This window comes from Chiloscyllium plagiosum, unplaced genomic scaffold (genome assembly GCF_037043375.1).
Source record: "Chiloscyllium plagiosum isolate Xiang-an unplaced genomic scaffold, Cpla_swu_hap1 HiC_scaffold_2, whole genome shotgun sequence".
Taxonomy (NCBI): domain Eukaryota; kingdom Metazoa; phylum Chordata; class Chondrichthyes; order Orectolobiformes; family Hemiscylliidae; genus Chiloscyllium; species Chiloscyllium plagiosum.
The window spans coordinates 76,575,584-76,602,606 of record NW_028270140.1 but is presented as its reverse complement, the minus strand read 5'-3'; the positions used below and the strand labels follow the sequence as shown (position 1 = coordinate 76,602,606).

Sequence of the window (27,023 nt, the reverse complement as noted above, 5' to 3'; positions counted from 1 at the left end):
TACACAATCCATAGGAGATCGGGGTTCAGTTTTGCTTTTGATTGACGTTTCTCTCCCTTTGAAATGTTGCTCTCTGAAACTTTCTTGATACTCTTCAAGTGCAACATTCCATTCTGTGGACTCAACTCAATCCACACAGCAATTTTAGATAACCACTGAACTAGCATCCTCATCTTTTGCCTTATTTCTTTCTGTTATACAATGCATGTTGCACTTAAAAGTTCAGTATACCCATAAGTGGTTTGGCTCGATGAACTATTATCATGACAATCGTTACTTTAAAACTAAAAGGGGCAAGAAGCAAGCTTGTATGAATTCTGAGTTCATGGCTGCATAATCTATGGTCATGACAAATCTCAAACAGCATATTCTCATCTGCCCCTTACACATCAATACTAACTGCCACACTTCTTTCTTTTGAAGAAGCTGTGACAGCCTTTGTTTCTTTGTGCTATCCTTTCTGACCCATATCATCTGTTGCCTAATCAAATTCTTTCAACAAATTCCTTTTGGCTGCCCTGCAAGCATTTGTCGCTCTTTATAACCCACTCCCTGATGGTCCATCTGCTTTGCTGTTCAGTGTTCTTCTGCTAGTCTCAAATACTTGTTATGTTGGGCCCTGTGCCCACATCAGCTTTTAGGCAGACTTCATTCAATGCAGTATTTTTTTTGCCATATGAAAATCTTTATCAGGTTGGTTCTGTTTCTCTACTTGAAGCCATTTCCCACTGTAAGACTTGTTCAGATGTACTGGAGTTCTTGAGTAAACAATCTAGTGACTATCTGCAAAGGTTTCTCTTTTCATGTTTCATTCCACCATAAGGCCTTAACCTTGGTCTGGAAAAGCTGATGATCAGATCCATAATCTGTGTTAACCAAGACTCTGGAATCAATACATTAGGCTTTGTCACACAGAGAGTGTTGGTGGAGGGTTGCTCTTCAGACTGGAGGCCTGTCATCAATGGTGTTCCGCAGGGATCGGTTCTGGGTCCTCTTTTGTTTGTCATCTATATAAATGATTTTGATGAGAATATAAAAGGCATTATTAGTAAGTTTGTGGATGACACCAAAGTTGATGGCAGAGTAGACAGTGAAGAAGGTTTTCTAAGATTACAAAGGGATCTTAATCAAATGAATCAATGGGCTGAAAAATAGCAGATGGAGTTCAATCTGGTTAAAAATGAGATATTATGTTTTCATACAACAAACAAGGGTAAGGCTTATACAATTAATGGTAGCACCTGAGGTAGTGTTGTAGAACAGAGGGACCTAGGAGTTCAGTACATAATTCTTTGAAGTTGTGTCACATAGAGACAGGATAGTTACAAAGATGCTTAGCACGCATGCTTTCATGGCACAGTTCTTTGAGTATGGGAGTTGGAAATGTTCAGGACATTAGTGAGGCCTCTTCTGGAATACTGTGTCCAGTTCTAGTCGCCCAGTTATAAGAAGGATATTATTAAGCGGGAGAGGGTTCAGAAGAAATTTACCAGGATGTTGCTGGGTATGGAAGGTTTGAGTTATAACAAAAGACTGGATAGCCTGAGACATCTTTCACTGGAGCATTGGAGATTGAGAGACAACCTAATAGAAGTTTATAAAATAATGAGGGGTAAAGGTAGAGTTAATGGTAGTTGTCTTTTCCCTAGGACAGATGATTTCATGACTGGGGCCACATTTTTAAAGTGAGAGGAGGGAGATTCAAAGAAAACGAGGGGCAACTTCTTTCAGCCCTTCAAGCAGCATTTAGACCTGTTTCTGTATCAAAGGCTACCTCTGAATAAGTGTTAATACTGCAACCTACTCAGAACAATGCCCACCTTAACTCACTCAAAACTATGGAAAGATTATAATATTAATTAGCCCTTAGCAACCATCTCTCAGGTCCTGAATAGGATGCAGAACATCAAACAGTTTCATCCACCAGCATGTCCTTTCAGTTTGCTGTTCTTTATCTCTTTGAAATTTCCTTATACACTACCTATTTCTTTAGCACTGTACTACCTATTTCTGACTTTTATTTCGGACTACCATCTTGTACTACATGTATAATTTCTCCCTTATTTAGATCGTACAGGTCGAGGATTTTTACTAACATTATTAACTTTAAACACAAAAGGACTAACACCTCTTCATTATGCAAGCTCAGACTGGATATTCTAATCCCATCAGGAGTAACAGCTAGCATTTGACAAGTACTTAAACCATCACCTGCTTCCACAGGACAAGATGTCACGCAAACTTATGTACAATAGATAACAAAGATGTGACCATAGCGCTATAATTTTAATGTATGTAAAAACTGTGTATAAATGAGGCAACTGTAATTCTGTACTTTGAATTCCGTCACTGCCTCGAACTGTGCCACTGCTGATGCTCAATAAAGAGGCGATTTTCACCACTCACTGATTTCAGTCATTATTGAACTTGATGCCACATTTGTGTCACAATCTCAGGATAGCACAAAGCTCTTCACAGCCAACAAGTGCAGTCACTGTTACAAATTAGGAATGATGGGCACTGATTTTGTACAACAAGGTCCCAGAACTAACTATTTGATGAGTGACCAGATCCACAGAATTCTCAGGCTCTGACTCTGTTTCTTTAGCAATAGCATATAAAAGGCTGAACCATTCTTGTCAATAATTATTCCCAGGTTGCTGATAGTGGGGGCTTCAGCAATGATAATGTTATTGAATGATGATTAGAATCTCTCATGTTGCAGATTATCAATGCTTGATACTTGCCACTTGTCAGTCTGAATGTTATCCAGGTCTTCCTCAATATGGGCATGGATTGCCTCAGAATTTCAGGAATCCAGCTGATGCTGAACATTCTGCAATAATTTAATCAACCCAAACCTCCCCACTTCTGACCTCATGAAGGAAGAAAGATAATTGATGAAGTAGCTGAAGATGGTTAGTCTGGAAAACTCTGCTGAGGTAGTGGTGTTCTTACCCCTAGACTGAGAGAGCCAGGTTCAAGTCCCACCTGCTTCAAATGAAAAAAAAATCCTGAGATGTCCTCCAGAGTTGTACTGCAATTGATAAAGCATGATTTCCAAAAACTATAGCTTTTTGCAAGGAATGACTGCAACAGTGGGAGGATTTTACCTGTAATTCTAGCTTTGCTCAAGTTCCTTGATGCAACAGTTAGTCACAGTTACCTTGATATCAAGGGCAGGAGAAAGTGAGGATTGCAGATGCTGGAGATCACAGCAAAAAAGTGCGGCACTGGAAAAGCACAGCAGGTCATGCAGCATCCGAGGAGCCAGACAGTCAGCATTTTGGGCAAAAGCCCTTCATCAAGAAGGGTCAACTCCCCTGCTGCTCGGATGCTGCCTGACCTGCAGTGCTTTTCCAACGTCATACTTTTCGACTTTGATATCAATGGCAGTCATGCTGACAGTTCAGACTGTTTTAGCCATGTTTGGAGAAGTCTGTATTTATGTCAGGAGCTGAATGGCTCTGGCATTAGTCAAACTGAGCGTCGGTGAGCAAATTATTCTCGTCCTTACAACTTGCTCACACTCTATCTCAAGCATAACTTTCATCACTTTGCTGATGGTTGGGATGAGGCACATTGGGCAGTAGTTGGTTAAATTGAAAAATCCATTCAGCACTTCAGGCCGCACTTGCTTCAGCTTCATCTTGTCTTCCGCAACATTGAGGATAGGGATTTTTGTGGAGTCATCTATTTATTTATTTAACTTTCCATCATCATTCACAGCTAGCTGTGAGAGGACTGCAGAATTTTGATTTGATCCCTTAGCTGTGGGATCACTTAGTTCTCGAAATCCATTGGGGTTTCCCTGCACAGGTTTGATCCTGCTGGCTATGGTTGAGGCCTGAGGGCAAAGATGAAGGGAGGTTTTCTCCTCCTAAAGCAGGCTGTCAGTGAGTTAAAGCTTTAGATTACCACTCCTGGAATGATCTCTATCAGTTTGGGGCAGCGCAGTAGCTCAGTGGTTAACATTGTTACCTCACAGCACCAGGGACCCGGGTTCATTTCCACACTCAAGTGACTGTCTGTGTGGAGTTTGCATATTCTCCCCATGTCTGCGTGAGTTTCCTTTGGGTGCTCTGGTTTCCTCCCACAATCCAAAGATGTGCAGGTTAGCTGGATTGATCATGCTAAGTTGCCCACAGTGTCCAGAGATGTTCTGGGGGATTAGCCATGGGAAATTCGGGATTACAGGGGTAGGGTAGGAGGCCAGTGCGTCTGAGTGGGATGTCCTTTAGAGGTTTGGTGTGGACTCGATGGGCCAAATGACCTGCTTCCACACTGTAGGGATTTTGTGATTCTTACCATCTCATTCTGCTTCTGCTGTTTGGCTTATAAATAGTTTTATGTTATAGCTTCACCAGGCTGGCATTTCCTTTTTTAGGTGCTGCTCCTGGCATCCTCTCAGCCACTCTTCATTGAGCTAGCATTTATCATTTGATTTGGTGAAAATGGACGATTGAGCATTATGCCAGCGAGGGAATGATGTTACAGATTGTTCTTGAATGCAGTTCTGGTGCTGCTTCATGGATGCCCAAGATTTAGTTGCTGGGCCTGTTCTGCATCTATCTTATTCAGCATCAACATCAATTATAAAGTGCAGATCAGAGCTGAATTTAATGCTTTATTTGAAAGACCACCTAAGTATGCATGTACTGGAGTGCAAGAATAGATTGTTCAATTTCTGGACTGGGATTTGAGCCCATAACCCTTTGGTTCACTGCTAGGAATGCTACCAAAAACTAAACCAAGCAAATTTTTCAAAGAGGGGGCACAAGTTAATGATTAGGAATTTGGAGGGAAGTGTAATGCAGAATCACTTTACTGTAACTAGGGAAGACTTATGGACTAAATTATGTCATTGAACCATTAAAATTAATAGTGGAAATAATTGAATTGATGTGCTCCCGGAGAATAAAATCATTGAGGCCTTTTGTGAAAGCATTTGGATGTGATTAAATCAGTTGACAAGTCCCAAGTTCATTGACCAAGTAGCCTTTTCCTGCTTGTAATTTGTTTATGTTCTTATGGAGGGGATGTCCAAGACCAAACTCTAATAGAATTGTAGAAGCTATTACTGTGATATTTCAGCTTGAGAAATGCATCGATCCTCTGAGTTTTTAAAGTGTTAAAAACCAAAATTATAAACTGCCAGCTGAAGTTTTTACCATGCATAGAACAATCATCTTTAGACAATCAGGGTAGTAGAATTTAACTACATAAATATATCAAATAATTTATTACTTAAATTTATATATTGTAATCCTCAGATCGTATTGCACAGAATATAATCAAGTCCCACTTGGAGACATGTCAGTATACAGTGGAAGAACTTCAACAGTTGGCATGGCAGACGCACACATATGAAGAAATAAAAACTTACCAAAACAAGGTAACCATGGATATTTACATTGCTATTCAATATTTTTCGATTAAAAGGTTTGATATAATGAGATCCAATTAAATCATGATGATGTAACTGAACACGTGAATGACATGAAAACTTCAGCAAGAAAGGAAATATCAGTCTAGCATAAACATGTGAAATGAGAAGTCTTAGACACTACACTAGAGACCTGTATTTAAGAAATTATTAGACACAGATGTAAATAGAGGAATGTTACAGTTCGAAAGAAGTTGAACAACCTTACTTTGAGATAAAGAGCAAGCAGCCTTAGAGACACTGCATTTGCAAATACCCAAAATCATGAGATCCTCTAGATTGGTATCTCAATGTACAGGCAGCAGAATGGGTTTAAAGCTCAGGATAAAGCAATATGGAAAGGTGGACGTGAGGGTCAGATTAGCTTGAGAATAGAAAATGATAACAGAGGTGGTAAAGTTTGTGCTGAAAGGGAAATATAGTAACAATTGTCATCCTTATGGTACGAATTGGGTCAGAAGAAGAAAAGTGATGTCCCTTCAAAGAAAGTTTGGAATAAATATAAAATCATTTGGTTTTCAAGTTCCCTCCTTGCTCAAACTATGTACTGCCTGATTCATTAGTTTTTTTTTCAAAAGCTTCAAGGCCAAAATATCATTTGCAGACTATGTTAACTGTAATTGCTGGGCTGTCTCTTTTTTCATGAGTAGAGAACGGTGCACAGAGGGAGACAATGATTTTCTATCCATTGATGGAAAATGATGATCACTGGCACTTGTAATCTCCTCAGATATGCTTCCAGCAAATGGCACTCATGTCAGGAGTCCCAGACCATGGAATCACTCCTGGTGTATTTGACTGTGAAAAATAATCACACAGATACCGTTCTAAGATTTGGGGTTATATTGGTGATTGGTGCCACTGGCGTGTCAGATTTATTTTGAATATTTGTTTTGCAAAATGGAGCTAAATGGTTATGGTCTATAATGTGGGCCTGTGCTGTTCAAAGAAACCACAGAGCAGTAAAGCTAAAATTCAACTGTTAAATGACAACATTTCCAGTATAAGCTCTTCATCAGCTCTTTTTGACTCTGATCTCCAGCATCTGCAGTCCTCACTTTCTCCGTTAAATGACAAGTCAAGTTTTAACTTTAATTAAAACAATGGTACAGAATTTACCACATTTTATACATTATATACTGCGAAAGCAGATAAAGTGTCCAAATGTTAAATTCAGAATATATTAAAACACAGGATGTTAAAACAACACAAAAGGTTGATTCATAAAGTCTAAACACAAATAACATTTCAGATATAGATCATTTATTAGAATTAAAAGTGAATAAAATTAGGAGAAAAGAGGATTTATATGTTACTTATGGTATTAAAAAAGGCAATTGTTAAGTTTAAAAGTATATTTTAAAAAGCAGTGGCAATGAGGTATTTTTAGTTAGGCGAAAGCATTTTTTAAAAATAGATTCCTAAAAAGAATTCCAAGTTGATGTGGATAAAAATGAAAAGTCGACAAGGAAAATAGAGAGAAAGTCAAGGAGGCAGGTGTGGCCCAGAGTTCCTAGGTATTCAAATCAGAATTGAACAGAATACCAGGAGAAAAATGATGGTACTTCCAGTCCTTTACTCATTCCCATTCGAACACATATAAAATTGGCCCCTGAACTAGCTCCGGAAAGTTGAATGTTAATTTCAGGAACAATACCATAACTTTCTCCTTGGTATCCCCCTCAAAATGCTATTGCTCTTCTTTCTGACATTTGTTTCTAACACACCTCAAATATTCTGTGTAGTTTGCTTCATCTTTCCCTCCCATTACTGTGTTTTTCTCTTTTAAAAGGTGAGGGAAGTCATATGGCAACAATGTGCAATTCAGGTCACGCACGCAATACAGTACGTAGTCGAGTTTGCCAAACGCATTACAGGGTTCATGGACTTGTGTCAGAATGATCAAATACTCCTCCTCAAATCAGGTATGGGTTGCAAATATATTTCAGTAATGAGTAAGGTGTCAGTTAAGTTTTGGGTTATGGCAAAAATACTTAAGAGGCAATGCAATCATTTTCTGTGATTACTTTCACAAGCAAGCACAATTATGGAGTCAGTGATACAATGCTCTTATTTCAACTTTGATCATATCTTCTGTTGTCAAATGATTCGCTTTTATCTTAACCCAATGAAAGTTAAGATGAAATGTAAGACTGAATTGTATAGGCTTATGCTGGTAAACATCTGGGCTTTGCTTCCCTGTGAATTTTCCTCTGACATCTACACTGTCACAAGGAATTGAAGGCATTAATGCACGCTAATTCAGGCATTAAGCAACACCTACCAAACATTCCAGTCAAAGTAACAACTCTTTACCCAATTGGATTAACATACATAACCCTGAAGCTTGTTCATAATTCAAGGCAATCGTTCTGATCCATGATGTAGCTCAACACAATCGCCTTTGCCACACCCCCATTAATACCCTTGGATAATAATTTAACTTTTGAAGTTCAGATATCATTCTGGTCAGTCAAACTGCACTTATCCTTCCTAATGTGTGTGCTCAGAACTGTCAGAGCATGACTGATGTGGTCTATCCAATGCTTTGTATAGCAGGCAGCAGATACATAAGAACACCACTACCTGCAAGTTCCCTTCCAAGCACTCACCATCCTGACTTGGAAATATATCACTGTTCCTTCAGTGTAACTGGGTCAAATCCTGGAACTCCATTCCTATCAGCATTGTGAGTCTACCTACAGCACAAGGACTGCAGTAGTTCAAGAAGTGGAGGCGACAGAGTTGGACTGGGGTGGACAAAGTTAAAAATCACACGACACCAGGTTAGAGTCCAATAGGTTTATTTGGAAGCACTAGCTTTTTGAGCACTGCTCCTTCATCAGGTAACTAGTGGAGTAGAATCATAGCACACAGAACTTATAGCAAATAATCATAGTATCATACACTGATGTGATATATTGAACAAACCTAGATTGCTGTTAAGTTTTTTATCTTTTAGAATGAGTTGCAGGTTTCAATTCATTAATGTGTAGATCCCACATTCAAGACTATCTTTCAAGTCACATTCTTGAGTTAACTTAAGGCTTTATTTTAAAAAAGGTGACATCTCAGCTCAGACAATGGATTAAAGGTGTGAGGTTAGAGTCTCTATGTATTCCAATCTTGAGTCAGAGAGGTTCTATTTCCAAAGTAGGAACTTTAAAAATATCACATAGCTTATAAAAAATATTGACTGCCTATAGGTTGTGTGCTTTTTAAACAAAGTAGAATGTATCTGCCAATACAATTCTGCAAAAGCAAATTCACCCCAGAGATATATGTGTGTGTGTGTGTGTGTAAAACGGAGAGAGTGTGAGTGTGTGTGTGCGTGTGTGAGAGTATCTTTTCATAGTATATGAGAGTATATGTGCGCCTGTGAGACAGGGTGTGTGTGTGTGTGTGTGTGTGTGTGTGGTGCAGTGGGGTCACCTGTAGTGTGACATGAACCCAAATTCCCATGGGTACCCAACTTGGCTATCAGCCTCTGCTCGGCCATTGTGTTCAAGAAAGCAGCTTTACACCACCTTGTCGAGGGCAAGTAGGTCAGGCAATAAATGCCGACCCTGCTGACCCAGCCAGTGATGTCTATGCCTCATAAGTAAATATAAAAAAAGCAAAATTTCTGAAGAGCACAGTGGCTCAGTTTTTAGCACTGCTGCCTCACAGCGCCAGGGACCCAGGTTTGATTCCTGCCTCAAGTGACTGTCTACGTGGAGTTTGCACACTCTTCCCGTGTCTGTGTGGGTTTCCTCTGGGTGCTCCAGTTTCCTCCCACAATCTAAACATGTGCAGGTTAGGTAAATCTGCCATGCTAAATTGCCCATAGTGTTAGGTGTATTAGTCAGTGGAAAATGGGTGTGGGTGGGTTACTCTTTGAAGGGTCAGTGTGGACTAGTTGGGCCAAATGGTCTGTTCCACACTGCAGAGAACCTAATTTAATCTAAAGTTCAGTCCTTTAGAAAAGGAATTAAAAATAAAGATATGCAGTTATATAACACAAGTTCAAAATATCCCAAAGCACTTTACTAGCCTATCAAGTATTTTTGGAAGTGGAATTAATGTTGTAATGTAGGATAAGTGGCAAGCAAAATGTGCACAGCAAAACTCTACAACAGGAAAATCTGTTTCTGTACAGTTTATTAAGGGATAAATATTGGTCAGGATACTGGAGGTCAATTCCTGTGATCTTCTTTGAAATAGTGCCATGGGATCTTTCACATTGACATGACAAAAGAGACAGAGCCTTAATCTCATCCATTGTCCCTATTCACTGTATTCTGCTGAACAGGCAATGTCTTAAGCAGGTCAGTTATTTCTCTCTTCATTCAACAGCTAAAGTCTCTAATGGGAATTGTTATCTTCTGCTTCTGGAGATTGATATAAATAACATTAATAGACATTTACATGTCTACTATATTAGTCACTTCTTTAAAAAATTCATTCAGGTTCCTCAGGTCGAAACTATTCTTCACAAAGCATGCTGGCTTTCTCATCAGCTAAAACAGAAGATGTTCAGTCACTTCATCCTTAAAATGATAGACTTTCCAAAATGAATGGTAGGCTACTAGTTAATGACACACTGGCTTTCCTCTCTTGGCTTATTTAAATAATGGTAGAGTCCAATGTGCACTTTGCTAATCCAAAGGAATGGTCCATGCAAGAGAACTTGGAAAGATTATGATTATGATTAGGGCATCAGCAATGTTCTTACCCACTTCCTTTAAACACTTAGAGGGAGCTTTCTTCTACTGGGGATTTGTTATTCTTATTGCCATTATTTTCTTCAATTAATTTAATTTGCATACACTCATTTTAGTAATGTCACTCCATCCCTGAAGTGCCATTAGTTTCGTTGGGACATCCAGCATGCAATCCTAATTCTGCAGAGTAAACAGTGAGGCAAAGTCATTATTTAATGGGTCTATTTTTGTATTTTCACTTGTACTATCATTATTGCCAGTTTTTAAAGGGCCTATGAATCTTTTAACAATACAAAGCATCATACAACTGATAAAATTTTTGAGGTGTGTTTTTATATATGTTAACCAACATTATAAATATTAACACACCCTAAGGGGAGGTCATGGCATAAGTGGTATCACTGGGCTAGTATTCCAGAATCATAGATTAATGTCCTGGGGATAATGTTCAAATCCCATGAACCCTTATGTTAATATCAATTGTCATAAATCAACCATTTCACTAATGCCCTTTAAGGAAGAAAATTTGCCATCCTTCTCTGGTCTGGAATATACTGTATGACTCATAACTGCCCTCTAGGCAATAAGGTCTGGGAAACAAATGCTCATCTACCAACACCCACATCCTTTAAGCATATTTTTAAAAGAAACTTATATGCAGATAATTGGGTTCTTGAGAGATAGAAAACTTGAGGTTTATTTATAACTATTTACAAGGCTGCAAATCACAGGCATACACAGCTAACTGATATTATGTTACAATATTATACACACAATAAAGGGATGTCACATGCTGGGATGTCATATGACTGTCTAAAAGGTTTAGGCTTCTCTGATCTGAAATCTGTGCCATACTACAACAGGTTTAGTCAGGGGTTTTGGTTGCTTAGTGAATAGATGCACCAACTGACATTTTCCTGAGCTGTACAGTTCTGGAAGGTTCCAGTTTACTTGCACAGTCTGTGCTAAATCAGCTGCCGGCTGAAACATCAGCAGTAAAAGTACTACAATTGGCATCAGTTATGGCATGAAATGCCCTCCCTAAAAAAATGGTGTTAGGACATTCAATAGTAACTTCTAAGAGAGTTGAACATTGCTGGACTGTGCAGAAAGAGCAGAGAAGTTTAATTAATTACATAACTCCTTACAAATGACAAGGATTATTTGAAGATAATGTAATTTGTGATATAGTAGACTATGAACTCATGATTCTACAAACAATGATTCTGTGGTCTTGACTGCAGAAAGAGCAAACCTTCCTTCTCCTAATCTCTGTTTATGGTTTTACCTGTTATAAAATAAGCATGCCTGATAAGAAAGTGATCTTTCTCAACGGTAATGTCTTCATCATTTGAATAACAGAATTTGACTAGATAACATAATATTGGGAAATATACCACAGCAACAGTCACTGCCTTCAAGAGACGAGGAAAGAGGAGTAAACTGGAAGGAAATAGAATGTCCAATGCACCATAATTCTGGAATAACTAGAATATTTAAACAAGTTTCTTAAAATTATATAGGTGTACTGGTGAAGAAAAATACTTAAAATGTTGTCCTTGAGATGAACATAAAATAACAATGCAATGTCATGTAAAATGACAACATTTTCATATCATTTCCCCATAATGTTTAACAATAATAACTTGGGACACATGGCCTTTGAAATTACCAAAGTACTATTCATCTCATGAAACAAACTTTGTTAAATTCATGTTAGGCAAGTAGACATTTGACAAGTCTTTAAAGATTTGTATATTTCTTTCTAGGAACCTATCTGTGCACCTTCGTATCTTTTCTCAGCTTTGATCAGCATTCTGTTCAAGTTTTCAATTCATTCTGTTCAAGTTTTCCATGCATTCAGATTTCACATTAGGAAATCAGCTTAAACTTAGCAAATTGTTAGGAATTCTTTAGCTTTAAAGTTGGTAATTTAAATTAAGCATCTTCTTAACACTTTTTGACTTTCAGATCAACAGTGCTGTCTCACCACTGCATATTTTTTTCAATGGTGTTTCTCTGTATGTTAGGTTGTTTGGAGGTGGTGTTGGTCAGAATGTGCCGTGCCTTTAATCCACTGAACAACACAGTGCTTTTTGAAGGAAAATATGGAGGCATGCAAACATTCAAAGCTCTCGGTAAGAAAAAGCCTTTATATTAATTATAATTTGAGATGATTCCAGTATGACCAGTGAGCCTGATGTCGGTGGTGGGCAAGTTGTTGGAGGGAATCCTGAGGGACAAGATGTACATGTATTTGGAAAGGTGAGGACTGATTAGGGACAGTCAACATGGCTTTGTGCATAGGAAATCATGTCTCACAAACTTGATTAAGTTTTTTGAGGAAGCAACAAAGAGGATTGATGAGGGCAGAGTGGTAGATGTGATCTATATGGACTTCAGTAAGGCGTTCGACAAGGTTCCCCATGGGAGACTGTAGCAAGGTTAGATTGCATGGAATACAGGGAGAACTAGCCATTTGGATACAGAACTGGCTCAAAGGTAGAAGACAAAGGGTGGTGGTGGAGGGTTGTTTTTCAGACTGTAGGCCTTTGACGAGTGGAGTGCCACAAGCATCGGTGCTGGGTCCTCTACTTTTTGTCATTTACATAAATGATTTGGATGCGAGCATAAGAGGTAAGTTTGCAGATGACACCAAAATTGGAGGTGTAGTGGACAGCGAAGTAGGTTACCTCAGATTACAACAGGATCTGGACCAGATGGGGCAATGGGCTGAGAAGTGGCAGATGGAGTTTAAATCAGATAAATGCCAGGTGCTGATTTTGGGAAAACAAATCTTAGCAGGACTTATACACTTAATGGTAAGGTCCTAGGGAGTGTTGATGAACAAAGAGACCTTGGAGTGCAGATTCATAGCTCCTTGAAAGTGGAGTCGCAGGTAGATAAGATAGTGAAGAAGGTGTTTGGTATGCTTTCCTTCATTGGCCAGAATATTGAGTACAGGAGTTGGGAGGTCATGTTGCAGCTGTACAGGACATTGGTTAGGCCACTGTTGGAATATTGCGTTCAATTCTGGTCTCCTTCTTATTGGAAAGACGTTATGAAACTTGAAAGTGTTCAGAAAAGATTTACAAGGATGTTGCCAGGTTTGGAGGATTTGAGCTGTACGGAGAGGCTGAACAGGCTGGGGCTGTTTTCCTTGGAGCGTCAGAGGCTGAGGGGTGACCTTATAGAGATTTACAAAATTATGATGGGCATGGATAGGGTGAATAGGCAAAGTCTTTTCCCTGGGATCGGGGAGTCCAGAACTAGAGGGCATAGGTTTAGGGTGAGAGGTGAAAGATATAAAAGAGACCTATGGGGCAATGCTTTCACAAAGAAGGTGGTACATGTATGGAATGAGTTGCCAGAGGAAGTGGTGGAGGCTGGTACAATTGCAACATTTAAGAGGCATTTGGATGGGTTTGGAGGGATATGGGCCGGGCGCTGGCAGGTGAGACTAGATTGGGTTGGGATATCTGGTCGGCATGGACGGGTTGGACCGAAGGGTCTGTTTCTATGCTGAACATCCCTATGACTATATAGATTTCAATAATACCACACCTTCAAGCAATGGAAGCTAAATAAAATTAATCTAAAACATCTTTGTGTATTAAAAGATAATCTGAATAAAAGTAAAACAAGATCACGAGGCCTGTAAGAGTGCAATTCAGAAGATCAGAGAGTTGATAACAAGGGAACTAGTTATACTTTCCTTAATAATCTTTTCTTGTAGCAACTGTGCCATTGGACTGAACTGTATAATTGTTACATTACTCTTACACAGTAAGAGTTAAGGTTAGTGAATTGCCCCTGTCTTAGGTCTGGTTATCTTCAGGGTGTAACTTCAAAAGATTAATGAATCCATGGTGCTAGAGAAAGGGCAGACTTGCTTCCAAAGCATAGAGGTACATCACTTTTTAATCTTTGACCAATCAGAAAAATGTGGCCAAGCATGTGCCAGAATTTAAAATTGATATTGTTAACAAACAAGGCTCCCCCCAATGGCTCAGACTCTTAAAAGTAACTTTCACACACTGTTAAGAGTCCATAATATGAAATGAAATTAGTGTCACTGAGAATGGGACAGTGGAGCACAGTCAGCATAGATTTGTATAAAAGTTTGATTTTAACTAATTCGGTTGAATGTTTTGAGAAAGTCATGAAGTGCATAAATCAAGGCAATTAGTTGAATAATGTATGTATAAATTTGCAGAAGATGCTTTACATGATGCCACATAAGAGATGTTTCACCAGTCTGAAGAACAAATTATTAAAAGAATTGTACTTGTCAACCATTAGAAATAATCTTTACCCATCTAATCTTCTGTCTTCAATGAGGACAATGATAAAAGAATGTCAATGGGTCAGATAAAAGAAATGGAGGGAATGAGATGTTTCTTAGCCTGACTAGGAATGGTGTGTTCCCAGGATCTGCACAAAGATCCCCTTTCTATAAAATACACATTGGTAACCAGAATAATGGAAAGTAAATGTTAGCATTCTGAACAAAATAAAGAATACTCTTTGAAGGTGGGTAAAAGGGAAAGTGGGGACTGAATTTGGTCAGTTTGTTCAGTTGGCTGGACAGCTTGCTTGCAGTGATGACTGCAGCGACTTGTGGGTTCAATTTCTATACAGGCAGAGGTCACCATGAAGGTCCTGCCTTCTCAATTGCACCCTCGCCTGAAACATGATGACCAAACTTCCCTCTATGTTATGTGGCCATGCAGATACATTGAGTGTCCATGCACACCAATTGGTGTGTCAACGCCATTTCAAGTGTTGATTTCTAGGTTTGGTATACATGGACCTCGGAGGTCCACATATTAGAGTGAATGTAGGTGGTGATGCTCAGTTAAAACACACCACCATTTATATCTTTCTATTGGAACAGTAGTCTGTGGTCCTCTGGGGTTATAACGACAGTCAGGAAATGAATTTCCACAGAGATTCTTGGGGTCTCCAGGGCTCTTCCTTCAAGACTTTACAGAAAAATCCCTATACACTCCTGAAGATTTTAATTGGTGAAATTACAAGGGAAAAAGATCAAAGGAAAGGCCTGTGCAAGATTGGATATTGTATGTAGGACCATTAAGTATAATTTTAAAATAAAGAATTTGTCAAGGTTTTGAGTAGACCACCTGATTAAACTAAACATGGGACCTTTTTGGTGACAGCTTTATAAAATAAGTTAAGATATTTCTCAGCATTAACCGGTCTGCATGAATGTTAGTTAGCATTGTAGTAAATTGCGTGTCAGTGACCCTTTTCACTGAAACTTGAATGTTTTGGTGAGCTTTAGAGTCATGTCATTTACAGTACTGAAGTAAACCATCTTGCTCATTAAGTCTATGCCAGCTCTCTGCAGGACAATCCAGTCAGTTTATCTCCAGCTTAATCCTCATAACCCTTCAATTTCCTTTTGAACTCATTATTTCTGCTTTCACCATCCTTAAGGGTAATGATTTCCAAGTCATTACTAACAATTGCATAAAAGTTGTTCTTCCTCATATTTCTTGTGAAATGAAAACATTTAATGCATGTCACATGGTTCTTGTACCAACAACTAATTGAAAGAGATTCTCCTTATCTACCTTATCTGAGCCTGTCAAAATTTGGACACATTTATCAAATCACCCATCAATCTCTGTTTCTCCAAGTTAGACAACCTCAGCTTTTCCAACCTAACCTTGTAATTAAAATTTCCCCAACCCTGGAACTATTCTGAATCCTTTCCACAAAATATCTAGTCCTGCTGACTTTTGTTGAGTGAAGTACAAAATGTAAACCACTCTAATGCACCACCTATGCCACACCAGGTGCCACTTTCTATGCTGGTAAGAGGCTGAATGAATGCATCTCTTTGTGATGTTCTCTCCCTTAAAGTTTGAGGCAGAAAGATCAAAGTTATCTAAAGGACCTATCAAAAGAGAAGAACAAAAAGGATAGCATTTAGTGGTAAAGGTAAACAGTAGCAGATGAATGCCAGCACAAACCATTATCCTGCTTTGATAGCATGAATGTATCAGAGATAGAGTTGATTAGACTATGGGAGGCATGATGGCATAATGGTTAACAGAACTGCCTCTCAGCACCAGGGACCCCGATTCAATTCCAGCCTTGTGTCTGTATGGAGTTTGCATGTTCTTCCTGTGTGCTTTGGGGGGGGTGTTCCAGTTTCCTCCCACAGTCCAAAGATGTGAGGTAACAAGGATAGGATGAGGGGGCTGGGACTTTTGTGTTGGATGTTCTTTGGAGAGTCAGTGTGGACCCAATAGGCCAAATGGCCTCAATCTGCACTATAGGGGTTCTAGAGGAAAAGAAGGAAAAGAGAAATCCTAAATAGCTGTAATGTCGGACCTCCAGTTTGGGCATCTCCAGTACTGTGTTCTCCTCTGCTCCTGATACTGACAGTGGCCCCCTTCCATCAGTCTGAGATAGAACTTCTTCCTCTTCCCATCCTTGATTTCCCAACTGTTTTCTCCCATCTTCTCATGCAGAAGAATAGAAGCAGATTAATGCATGTTGTGCTGTAGGTGTTTTCAAACTATGTGAGGCATCTTAGCATAACGTATACAATGACAAGGAGAAGCAGCAAGTTTGATCAAGAATGGATAATTGATGTGAGAGTGGTCCCAGGTTTTGAATGTGAGTACAAATAGAAAGAAGCTAATGTTCCATGCTGTCTTGAGGAAACAGCTACGAAACAGAAAAAGGAAGCATTGATACTGCTAGACAAAATCTAAAGTTATGAATAATTGTCTAGAGAATAAATGCACTGTGAAGGGAATCTTGACACTGTTTGTGAGATCATTAATTATTTCTTCGAGACTTTCACTCAGGTCCTAGGGCCAGTTCTTCTTGTATCTACATGACTTGTCATCACTGCCCATACCTACTGAATTATTTGAATTTTAATCAGATGGAAGGCATGATTTTATTTTTATTAACTGGTGGGACATAGACGGTACTGACTGTCTGACTGACATTGCTGCTGCCCTTCTTGAACTGCTGGAGTCAATGTGCTGTATGTAGACCCACAATGCTGTTAGAGAGGGAATTCCAGGAGGTTGACCCAGCAACAGTAATGGAACAGTGATCTGTTTCCAAGTCAGCATGGTGAGTGATTTGGAGAGGAACTTGCAGGTGTTGGGGTTCCCAAATGGCTAATGAAATTGTATTTTGTTATGAAAGTACTTGAATGAATGTGGAAAAGAGAATGCTGCTTCTTGCTGCTGATGTTCTTTAAACATCTCCATTGCTGTATCTAAGGTCAAAGTCATTTTCCCTACTGCTTCAGTATATTAGCTATCCCCCAATCAAAAATGTTTCATCCCTTTATGGCTGCTACGGTAGCTTTTAAGTAGCAATTGAATTCTTGACCTCAAATAACTAATCCTGGCTATTCACCGATTCTGAATCGTTTCACAACAATGACTCTTGCAGACAGCTGGAGCACACTACAACCATTATGTTATACAAAAACTGGCCCTATTACTTTCTGAAGTATTAGCTTGCCATGCTGTTATATTGCTACTCCATGAAATAAGATTGATTTCTCTAAATTAGTATTGATAGAATTTAAAGAAGTGTCACTCATATATATGTTTAGTTGATTTGGTAATATTGATTGTAACGTTCATATCTATTTCCTTTCAGGATGTGATGACCTAGTCAATGCTATATTTGACTTTGCTAAGAGTTTGTGCTCCCTTCAGCTGACCGAGGAAGAAATTGCTTTGTTTTCAGCTGCTGTTCTGATATCACCAGGTTAGTGCCTTTATGGATTAGAGTGGTGCTGGAAAAGCACAGCAGTTCAGGCAGCATCCGAGGAGCAGGAAAATCGACGTTTCGGGCAAAAGCCCTTCATCAGGTTTTTATGTACAAGTGTTTTTAAATTATTGTATTTGGAATTAAAAGGTATTCCAGTTTATCACCTCCTGATAAAGGAGCCTTTAGCTGACAGTGAACACAACATGATAGAACTTAATATTTATTCTGAAAGTGAGAAAAGTGTGTCCATGAGAAACGTTTTAAAGCTAAATAAAGATAACTACGAGGTTATAAAGGTAGAGTTAGCTCAGGTAAATTAGGGAACGAGATTAAAACATAGGACAATAGAGTTTGTATGGCAGTACTTTAAGGAGATATATAACTCTGAGCAAAGATTTATCCCAGTGAGAAAGAAAAGGTCTTTGAGAAGGATGCATCATTTGTGACGAAAGACGGAAGATAAGGAGAGTATGAAACTGGAAGAAACACTGTACAAACTGCAAAGATTAGTGTAGGTCAGAAGATTGGATGGACGTTAAGAACTAACAAAAAGTGACTATAAAGAAGCAGCAAGTAGAAAATGAGAAGAAGTTAGCTTGTAACATAATAATAGGTTGTAAGAGTTTCTACAAGAATGAGAATAGGATAAAAGTAACTAAAGCCAGTGATGATTCTCGAAGGAGTGAGTCTGGGGAATTGATAATTGAAAAATAAAATGGCAGATGCTTTGAAAGGTATTTTCTACCTATAGAAGACTTAAAGAAATTTCCCAAAGGTAACTGAAAATCAAAAATGGATAGAGGATGAACTTTACAGCTTCAATATTACCAGGGAAAGCATGGTAGGCAAACCATTAGACTTAAAGACTAACAAGTCCTCAGATCAGGATGACCTGAATCCCAGGGTCTTCAAAGTGTTGGAGTCAAGAATTGTAGTTGCACTGGTTATAATTTTTAAAATTTCTTGGTTCTGGAATGTTCCCAACAATTTGAAAATAGTAAACATAGCACTCATATTCAAGAAAGAAAGGGGGGCAAAAAGTAAGAAATTGTTGGCTAATTGGTTTAACATACTCATACAAAAAAAAGAGCATTGATAAACAAGTCAACAGGATACTTAGAAATCATGAATTGATTAGTAGAGCCAACATCGATTTGTGAGTCAGAAGTTGAGTTTAACTGATCAGTTAGACTTTTGGACAATAGATGGAATACTTTGGGTTTGCAGAAGGCATTTGATAAGATTCCACATCACATGACATGGTATAGGGGGTAACGTATTTGTGTTGATGAAGATTTTGTTAGCTAACACAAACCAGATATCTGGGATAAATTTATCTTTTCTGAGTTGGCAAGCTGTAACCAGTGGAGTGCCAGAGGGGGATTAGTGCTGTGGCCTCAACTATTTACAATCTATGTTAATGATGGATGAAGGGACTGAATGTGCATGCTAAGTTTTCTAGTAACATTAAGATAGGTTAAAAAAACATTGTCAGTTGAAGGTAGTGTCTAAAAATGGGTATGGATGCTTTAAGCGAGTTGTCAAAAATTTGACACGTGAACTACAGTATGAGTCAACATGAACTTGTTTGTTTTAGCTGGAAGAATAGAAAAGCAATATACCATTTAAATAGAGAGAGATTGCAGAACTCGATGGTAAAGAGTGCATTGGGTGTCCTGCTACATGAATCACAGAAAGCTAGTGTGCAGGTACAGCAAATGATTATAAAGGTAAATGAAATGTTGCTGTTTACTGTTTATTGAGTGAATGGAAAATAAAGTAGGAAAGTTTGACTACAGCTGTACAGGGTGTTGGATAAACAACATCTAGAGTACCATGTATAGTTTTGGTCTCCTCATTTGAAAAATATTAAAATTTCTTGAGCAGCAGTTCAGAGAAAATATACTCAACTGATTCCTTGTATGAGGAACTTGACTTATGAGGAAAGATTGAACAGGCTAGGCCTACATCTATTGAAGTTTAGAAGATTGATGAAATGTTTAAGATCTTGAGGGAACTGGATTGAGTGGATAAAGAGAGGTTGTTTTCCACATGTGGGTGAGAATAGAACTAGGGGGTGTAGAATATGAATAAGAGGTTTACCCTTAAAGTCAGAGATGAGGGTAAAGTATTTACTGTCAAAGAGTTATTAGACTGTGGAATTTACTTCCATAGAAGGTAGTGGAATTTGGCTCTTTAAATTTATTCCATGCTGAGCTAAATTCTCCACAAGGAAGTGGAGGGGTATGGAGTGGAGGCAGGAAGGGAGAACTGCCACCACAACCAAATCAATCATAATATTATTGAATGGTGTAGCAGGCTTGATGGGCTAAAGGACCAACTCATGTTCCTAAGTTCATTCACTATTTAAAAGGAAATACCTTATAAAAGAGAAGAGAATGAGTTTTGTGGCTTTACATCTGTATTCTTTCCACTTCCTTCAGATCGACCATGGTTGATGGAACCAAGGAAGGTTCAAAAGCTACAGGAAAAAGTTTATTTTGCACTACAGCATGTGATTCATAAAAATCACCTGGATGACGACACATTAGCAAAGGTATTCTTTGAGTCGCCCCAATTTGTCAAATGGGAGTGTGAAAGTTATGGCAGAAGCATTATATACAGGAAGAAATTTGGCCTGAAAGAAACTGCATGAAGTCACTCAGTAATGCCAAAGAAGTGCAAATGAATTTATCTTCATTGTTGTAAACAAGATGATTCAATAGTTAGAGGAACAGATAGGTTTATCTGTAGGTGTAGACATGGCTCCAGTATTTTGCATCCCTGGTTCCAGGTCAAGGAAGTAACAACACAGCTATAGGACTTTTGGGGAAAGGTGAGGAACTAGAGGTTGTGGCACACATTGGCAACAATGACATAAATCTAAAGAGAGTTGAAGTCCTAAAAGTAACATTTATTAATCTAGGCAAGACACTAAAAAGCAAGACCTCTAAGCAGCAGGCTCATCATTGTTTGCTGTACCATATATGAGTAAGGATAGAAATAGGAAGTTTGAGCAAAGGAACATGTGGCTAGAAAAATGTAGTGAAAGGGAAGGCTTCAAATTTCTGAGGTATTCAGTGCAGTTATGGTGTAGGTGCTACCTGCACATGAAGGATCAGAAACAAAAAAATTAAAGTGGAAAGGAGCAAAAGTAAATCCAAGAGTCAACCTGGGTCAAATTACATGTTATTGTTCAAAAAGCTGTTGATGTCCAAAGGGATTCAGTTGTCCTTGTTCATAAGTCACTGAGATCTTGCCAGCAGTAGCACGCAATTTGGAAGGTAAACACTGTGTCATAAGAGCAATTGAACATGGGAGCAAAGGGGTCAATTGCGTATAACATTCATGAGGCCACAGCTAGAGTATTGTGTGCACTCCTGATCTCCTCACCTATATCCTTGCTATAGAGGGAGTGCAACAAAGCTTCACCAAGCTCTTGCTTGGGACAATGGGATTGTCTAATGAGACAAATTGCCTTGTCTTCTGTGGATGAATAAGAGGGAATATCATCCAAACTTACAAAACTCTTAAAGGGGTAGATGGGAATAGATGCAGAAAAGATGTTTCCCCTGGCTGTGGGATCTAGCACCAGACACGGCCTCAAAATAAAAGGCAAGCCATTTAGGACTGATATGAGGAGGAACATTTTCACTCAGAGGAAAGTGAATGTTTGGCATTCTCTACCCAAGTGGGTTGCAAAAGCTCAACATTAAGGAAGAGCTTGATGGATTTCTAGTTACTAATGAGATCAAGGGATGTTAGGGTGGCACGGTGGCTCAGGGGTTGGCACTGCTGCCTCACAGTGCCAGGGACCTGGGTTCAATTCCTGCATTGGGTGACTGTCTGTGCAGAGTTTGCACATTCTCCCAGGGTCTGTGTGGGTCTCCTCCCAGTGCTCCGGTTTCCTCCCATAGTCCAAAGATGTCTGGGTCAGGTGAATTGGCCATGCTAAATTCCCAGTAGTGTTAGGTGCATTAGTCAGGGTTACTCTCTGGAGGGTTGGTGTGGATTTGTTAGGCCAAATGGTCTGTTTCCACACTTTAGGGAATCTAATCTAAATATGGGGATAGTTTGAAAATTTGAAGTTGAGATAGATGATCAGCCATAATTTAGAACAGTGGGATAGGCCCAACAGGATGAAAGACATAATCCTACTCCTCCGTACTCCTACATTTAAAGGTGGCCTAGCCAGACATGGTGGACAAGGTTTACGGTAAAGACTTGTGCTGGCCCAACAAATGGGGTCAATGGAACATTGTTTGCAGTTGCATTTAAGACTGTGTACTTTTTTCTTCTTTCAGTTGATCTCCAGGTTACCAACTTTAACTGCACTTTGCAACCTGCACACTGACAAGCTCCAGGCATTCAAGCTGTTGCACCCAGAGACAGCCAACAGCCTGTTTCCTCCTCTCTACAAGGAGCTCTTTAACCCGGACTCTTCAGTCCTCCCCAAGTGACGGTGGTGGCTGGCACACACCATCATGCTTGCAATAAAGCTCTCTTCAGAAAAAGACAAAACACATGTAAATTTGAGACTTCTAAATGAAAAAAAATTACTACTGCAACACTAGGAATGTCCTGCACTTAAATAGATTCTTTTTCACCGCTACCGATTAAAGAATGTAAATACTGCACCTGATATGGAACTTTTGTGGAACCGTTCAGAAAATGTACAAAAGCTAAGTCATTCTACTTTTATCTGTTTTGGGGGTAAGTTTTAACAATCAGATGCTGGTTAATACTGTTTTATAATTAGAACCGTGATTTCACAGTATTATTCCTTCTATTCATGGCTCAAGATATGATTTAAGAGAATTCAGCCTATTGAGCTGAACTGTTTCTCTGTGTATTTTTTTTCATGTCTTTCATTGGGTCTTGCAATTTTTCTTTTGAGGATTTCACAATTCCAATGTATATGGATGCAAGTATATATTTGGAAAAGATGTGAAAGTTAAAAAGACATAAACAAAAGTCTTGTCTGGATTGTTGAGAAATTGAGTGTGGATTCTAGTATGTTAAATGGAAAGATGATTTTAGGGATTTGTTTCTTGGAAATGTAAACTTTAGATTGAAAAAGCACTAGTTTTCCACATTAAGCTATATTTTTATGTATAAAGTTGCACAGAATGACAAAAACACAAATCAAAAAAGATATTATTTGATCTTTTTAGCTGTAATGGCCATGACAAAGTAATTTCTGTTCTAAAACATTATGTGAAAGCTGTAATGGTCTTTGTTTTTAGTAACAGTTTGTGTCTCAGTGTGTTTCAGACAGAAGCTGGTAGTAAAATGGTTGGATCTACCAGGAAAGGCTTTTAGCACATATCTTTATTACTCCACGTCGGAGCTGTCAGTCAGTGAGGGACACTATAACCACATTCCTATTTTGATATTGCAACTCCCTCTCACTTACTGTTTTCCATACAAGATCCATTTTTGTTCTCAAAATTTTATATTTAGAATATCAAGAAGCACTATTTGATTTGTTGGTCTAATTAGACTGAACATAAAATTCTGGATGTTGATATTCTGTTGTAAATGTGCAGTTTATTTCAGCTTGATTTGTAGCTCTGCTAATATTCTTAACATCATTCCAATTTCAATTATTTTTGGGAAAAAAGCCCTGCAATGCAACAAATTTCAGCTGGAAATAGACTTTGATTATTTGACACTAGCATGGAGGAGTTTCTTGGTGCTCAGTGAACAGTGGCACTTTATCTTTCTAAGTGCAGTACAGCCACCAGCAAACCAGCCTATACATTTGTCCTGTAAAATGGTCATCGACATTACTGGAAGTAGTATTTTACTTTGACTGTTCCTTGTCCTTTATCAAATTCATAATGGGAAAAAGAGTGCAAATATGATTTTAATTATGATGTCTGCTCTGCCAACAATGGAAATTAATTGAAAATCTAGTAACCTTTAATACTAATGTCTACATATTAAACAGATCCAAAAATAGGAAAGTTGAACCTATACACTTCATGGCCATAAATTTAATTGTTAGCCTTTGCAATCTATATATAAGGCTTGCATACAATGTAATGAGTTACTTACAATTCTTTACGTTTGTGAGACTTATATGGAAAAATACTTTGAAGGCTAATTGTTATCTGAGCAGAAAAATGGCTCTATCACTTATTGCTGTATTCTAGCAAATCATCAGCTAGTGGAGTGCTGATTTAATTTTCCACAGTTAAAGGGAAAGCAGCAAAGACTGTGTCTAGATCATACCTTCCAAAGCACATGTAGGCACACTTAACATTCTTTGAAATATTGCTGTCATTTACAAACCCAAGAAAGCAGACAGTTGGCAAAACTTAAAATGAAAGAGGGAGAAAGTGATTACAGCTTTGTCAGTAAAACTTCTAACTCAAGTGACCCTGTTAGCTCAGAGTGCCATTGAATCTTACAGATGTGAATGTCTTAAATTCAGTCCCTGGTGTCGGTGCTGTATAAGATTATCTCAGCCAGAGCAGCAGTGGGGTTGCTGCATTTGGTGCATCATTCTTGGGCTAAACTAGTTTTTTTAAAAAAAACTTTATACTCCTCATATTCCTGATTCCTGTTTAGTGATGCTAGCTGAAAAGCATGTGTACAGTTGTTCAATGAAGGAAACATTCCGACTTAATTATGACACCTTCCATGCACTAATAATCTATTCATATCCATTGTGTAGGCAGCGATATAAAGGATGGCCACTTAGCCAAAGCAATGGAAAACCAGCTAGTATAAATCACCACCATCAGGAGAGATGGGAAGAAAACTGAAGGTCTAATTTTTCCCATTTTTATAAGGCAAAATTGCTTTACAACAAAATCTATTGAATTAATTTATGAATAGAACTGCAGCTTTTCCATTTACCTTCCACAATCATCACTTTTTGTCTCAAAATTAAGTGGCTAAAGGGGAAGAGCAAGTTAAATAAAACATTTGCCAGTTGCTCTGCTGAAATAATGCCTTCCACACAGTGCAGAAATGTAAAACCAATGTTACACTGTGGCATTCTCGTCTTGATAACTTTCCCTTTCAATTTGACAAAAGAAAACCCCACTCTGATCTTTACAGAAGTTCATTGTACTTCTGATTTAGCTCTCAATGTTTGTTCTTTCCTCTCTCCTGAAATTAAAAAAAATCTCTAGACGTAACTGTTTTTGACATGCCCTCTGTCTAAAATGAGCTAGGAGTTAATTAGATGTTTATTAGTATACAGTTTGTATGGGATTGCCAATTTTATATACAACAAGCTTGCCTATTTTACTAGAGTTTCAAGGCACTTTTCCAAGACATTTTATTGCATTTAAATTACTGCACAAGATTTTTGTTTTGCTCACAATATAACTCTCTCTTTACAGCTAGATAGCAACCATTATTTGCTCTCAGCTGCCATCATTGTTCTATTGTGTATTGACCATTGAACACTATCTTCCATTCCTTAGCAATAATTTGTTATCTGTGTGCACTCATGGGATGGGTTTGTATTTAATGTCCATTCTTAATTGCCCTCTGAGCAATTAAGAGTCATCTACATTGCTGTGGATTTGGAGTCACATGGAGACTGCACAAAGTAAGGATGCAGATTCTCTTCCCTTCAGGACATAAGTGAACAATCATGTGGTTTTAATGACAAGTAACAGTGGTTGCAAAGGTCGCCATTAGACTGGCTTTTTATCCCAGATTTTTTCATTGAATTCAAATTACACTGTCTCCCATTGTATTATTCGAACAAATGTTCTTGAGTAATAACCTGAAATTCTGGATTACTAGTGCAGTGACTTGACAACTAGAGCACCAACTCCCATTCATAGTATCCATTGGGAAAGCTAGTTTGTACAATTTAAATAACACACTTACACAGGCATGATTTAAACAGACTGCTCTGGCAAATTTGAGATTTTCTGTAATTCTGACATCGGTTGGCTTTGAAATTTGTCATTGTTGACTCTGGACACTAAATGTAAGACCAACTGAAAAAATGTTCTGATCTGTTAGAATTTGAAAGCAATTTTTTTTAAAAATGTGAAACATAATGAGACAGGTTTTCCTGTTTCAGCATCTGGACACATTAGGAATGAAATGCCTGAAAGGGAATCATCTAATTTTCTCCCTATTCATGTAAATGGATAGAGAATACAACGGGTTCCCTTTCAGACATCTGAACATTTCTCAAAACATTGCAACTGACTAATTCAATTCAGTACAACTAAAAACAGAAAAGTCAACTGTCCATTGTGCTCGTCCATTTGTTTTAGAAAGACCTGTTCCTCAGTTTCTTGCTGTGCTTTATTGCATTTGGCATTGCACACAACATTCCACAGAACTTTTGCGATCCCAAGTTCGTGCTGCAGACTATTTATAAAGAATTTTATGGAAATTTGACTCCTATAACAGGAGCGGGGATAACAACATTGTTCAAAGGGTGTGTTTCTAAATTCAAACCAGCACTCTTGGAAAGACAAAACATTTCAACCAAGGATCTCAAATATTTAAGATCTCTTTTCACAATAATTTATTCAAGTTGCCATCAAATTAAAGAGTCCATGCTGATTGCAAAAAAAGGGTAATGGGAACACTAAACACTAATCTTTCCGTGCTTTGATGACAACTTCTTAAATAAGGACAAGAAAAAGCAACAAAAACCATTTTAAATTTAAATCCTACTGAGTGCAGCATACTGAACATTGGTGCTGTCATTATTTTTGTTTAACTTTTCAAAGCAGTTTGGTTACTGTAATTTTTTATTAGTGAGGATTAAATTCCATATTTTGCAAAACATTAAGGAATGAGATGAAATATTGTTCTATGACAATATGGAAAAAGTATTCCTTCTGATAATATTTGCAATGTTACTCCACACAGCAGCTGGAGTCGTTCTTCTTTCTAAACACCCGATGTGTTATCAAGGAGTTAAGTTTGATCATCAGAGTAGACAAGTGAAAAAATCTTCATTTACTAAATTGACAAACCTGGCAAATTTATGCATCAGAAACTGCAAGATCTACTTTCACACAAAATCTTTATTATTTTTGGATAATTTTGCCTCAAAAAATATTCAAAATATGTAATGTCTTTGTTAACAAATGCACTTTTAAAAA

The 27,023-nt window shown here is 38.2% G+C and overlaps 1 protein-coding gene across 3 annotated transcripts in view; it reads left to right on the top strand.

Moving 5' to 3' along the window:
- rorb (RAR-related orphan receptor B) overlaps window positions 1-22,890 on the top strand; it is a 262,305-nt gene extending 239,415 nt beyond the window's left edge. For all 3 annotated transcript variants that reach the window (XM_043712184.2, XM_043712175.2, XM_087997921.1), the window contains exons 5-10: window positions 5,274-5,395; window positions 7,239-7,371; window positions 12,180-12,287; window positions 17,812-17,922; window positions 20,370-20,482; window positions 22,230-22,890. In XM_043712184.2, coding sequence (XP_043568119.1) covers window positions 5,274-5,395; window positions 7,239-7,371; window positions 12,180-12,287; window positions 17,812-17,922; window positions 20,370-20,482; window positions 22,230-22,385 — 743 coding nt within the window. In that variant the 3' untranslated portion in view covers window positions 22,386-22,890. The remainder of the gene's footprint in view (window positions 1-5,273; window positions 5,396-7,238; window positions 7,372-12,179; window positions 12,288-17,811; window positions 17,923-20,369; window positions 20,483-22,229) is intronic.
- The last annotated feature ends 4,133 nt before the right edge of the window (window positions 22,891-27,023 follow it).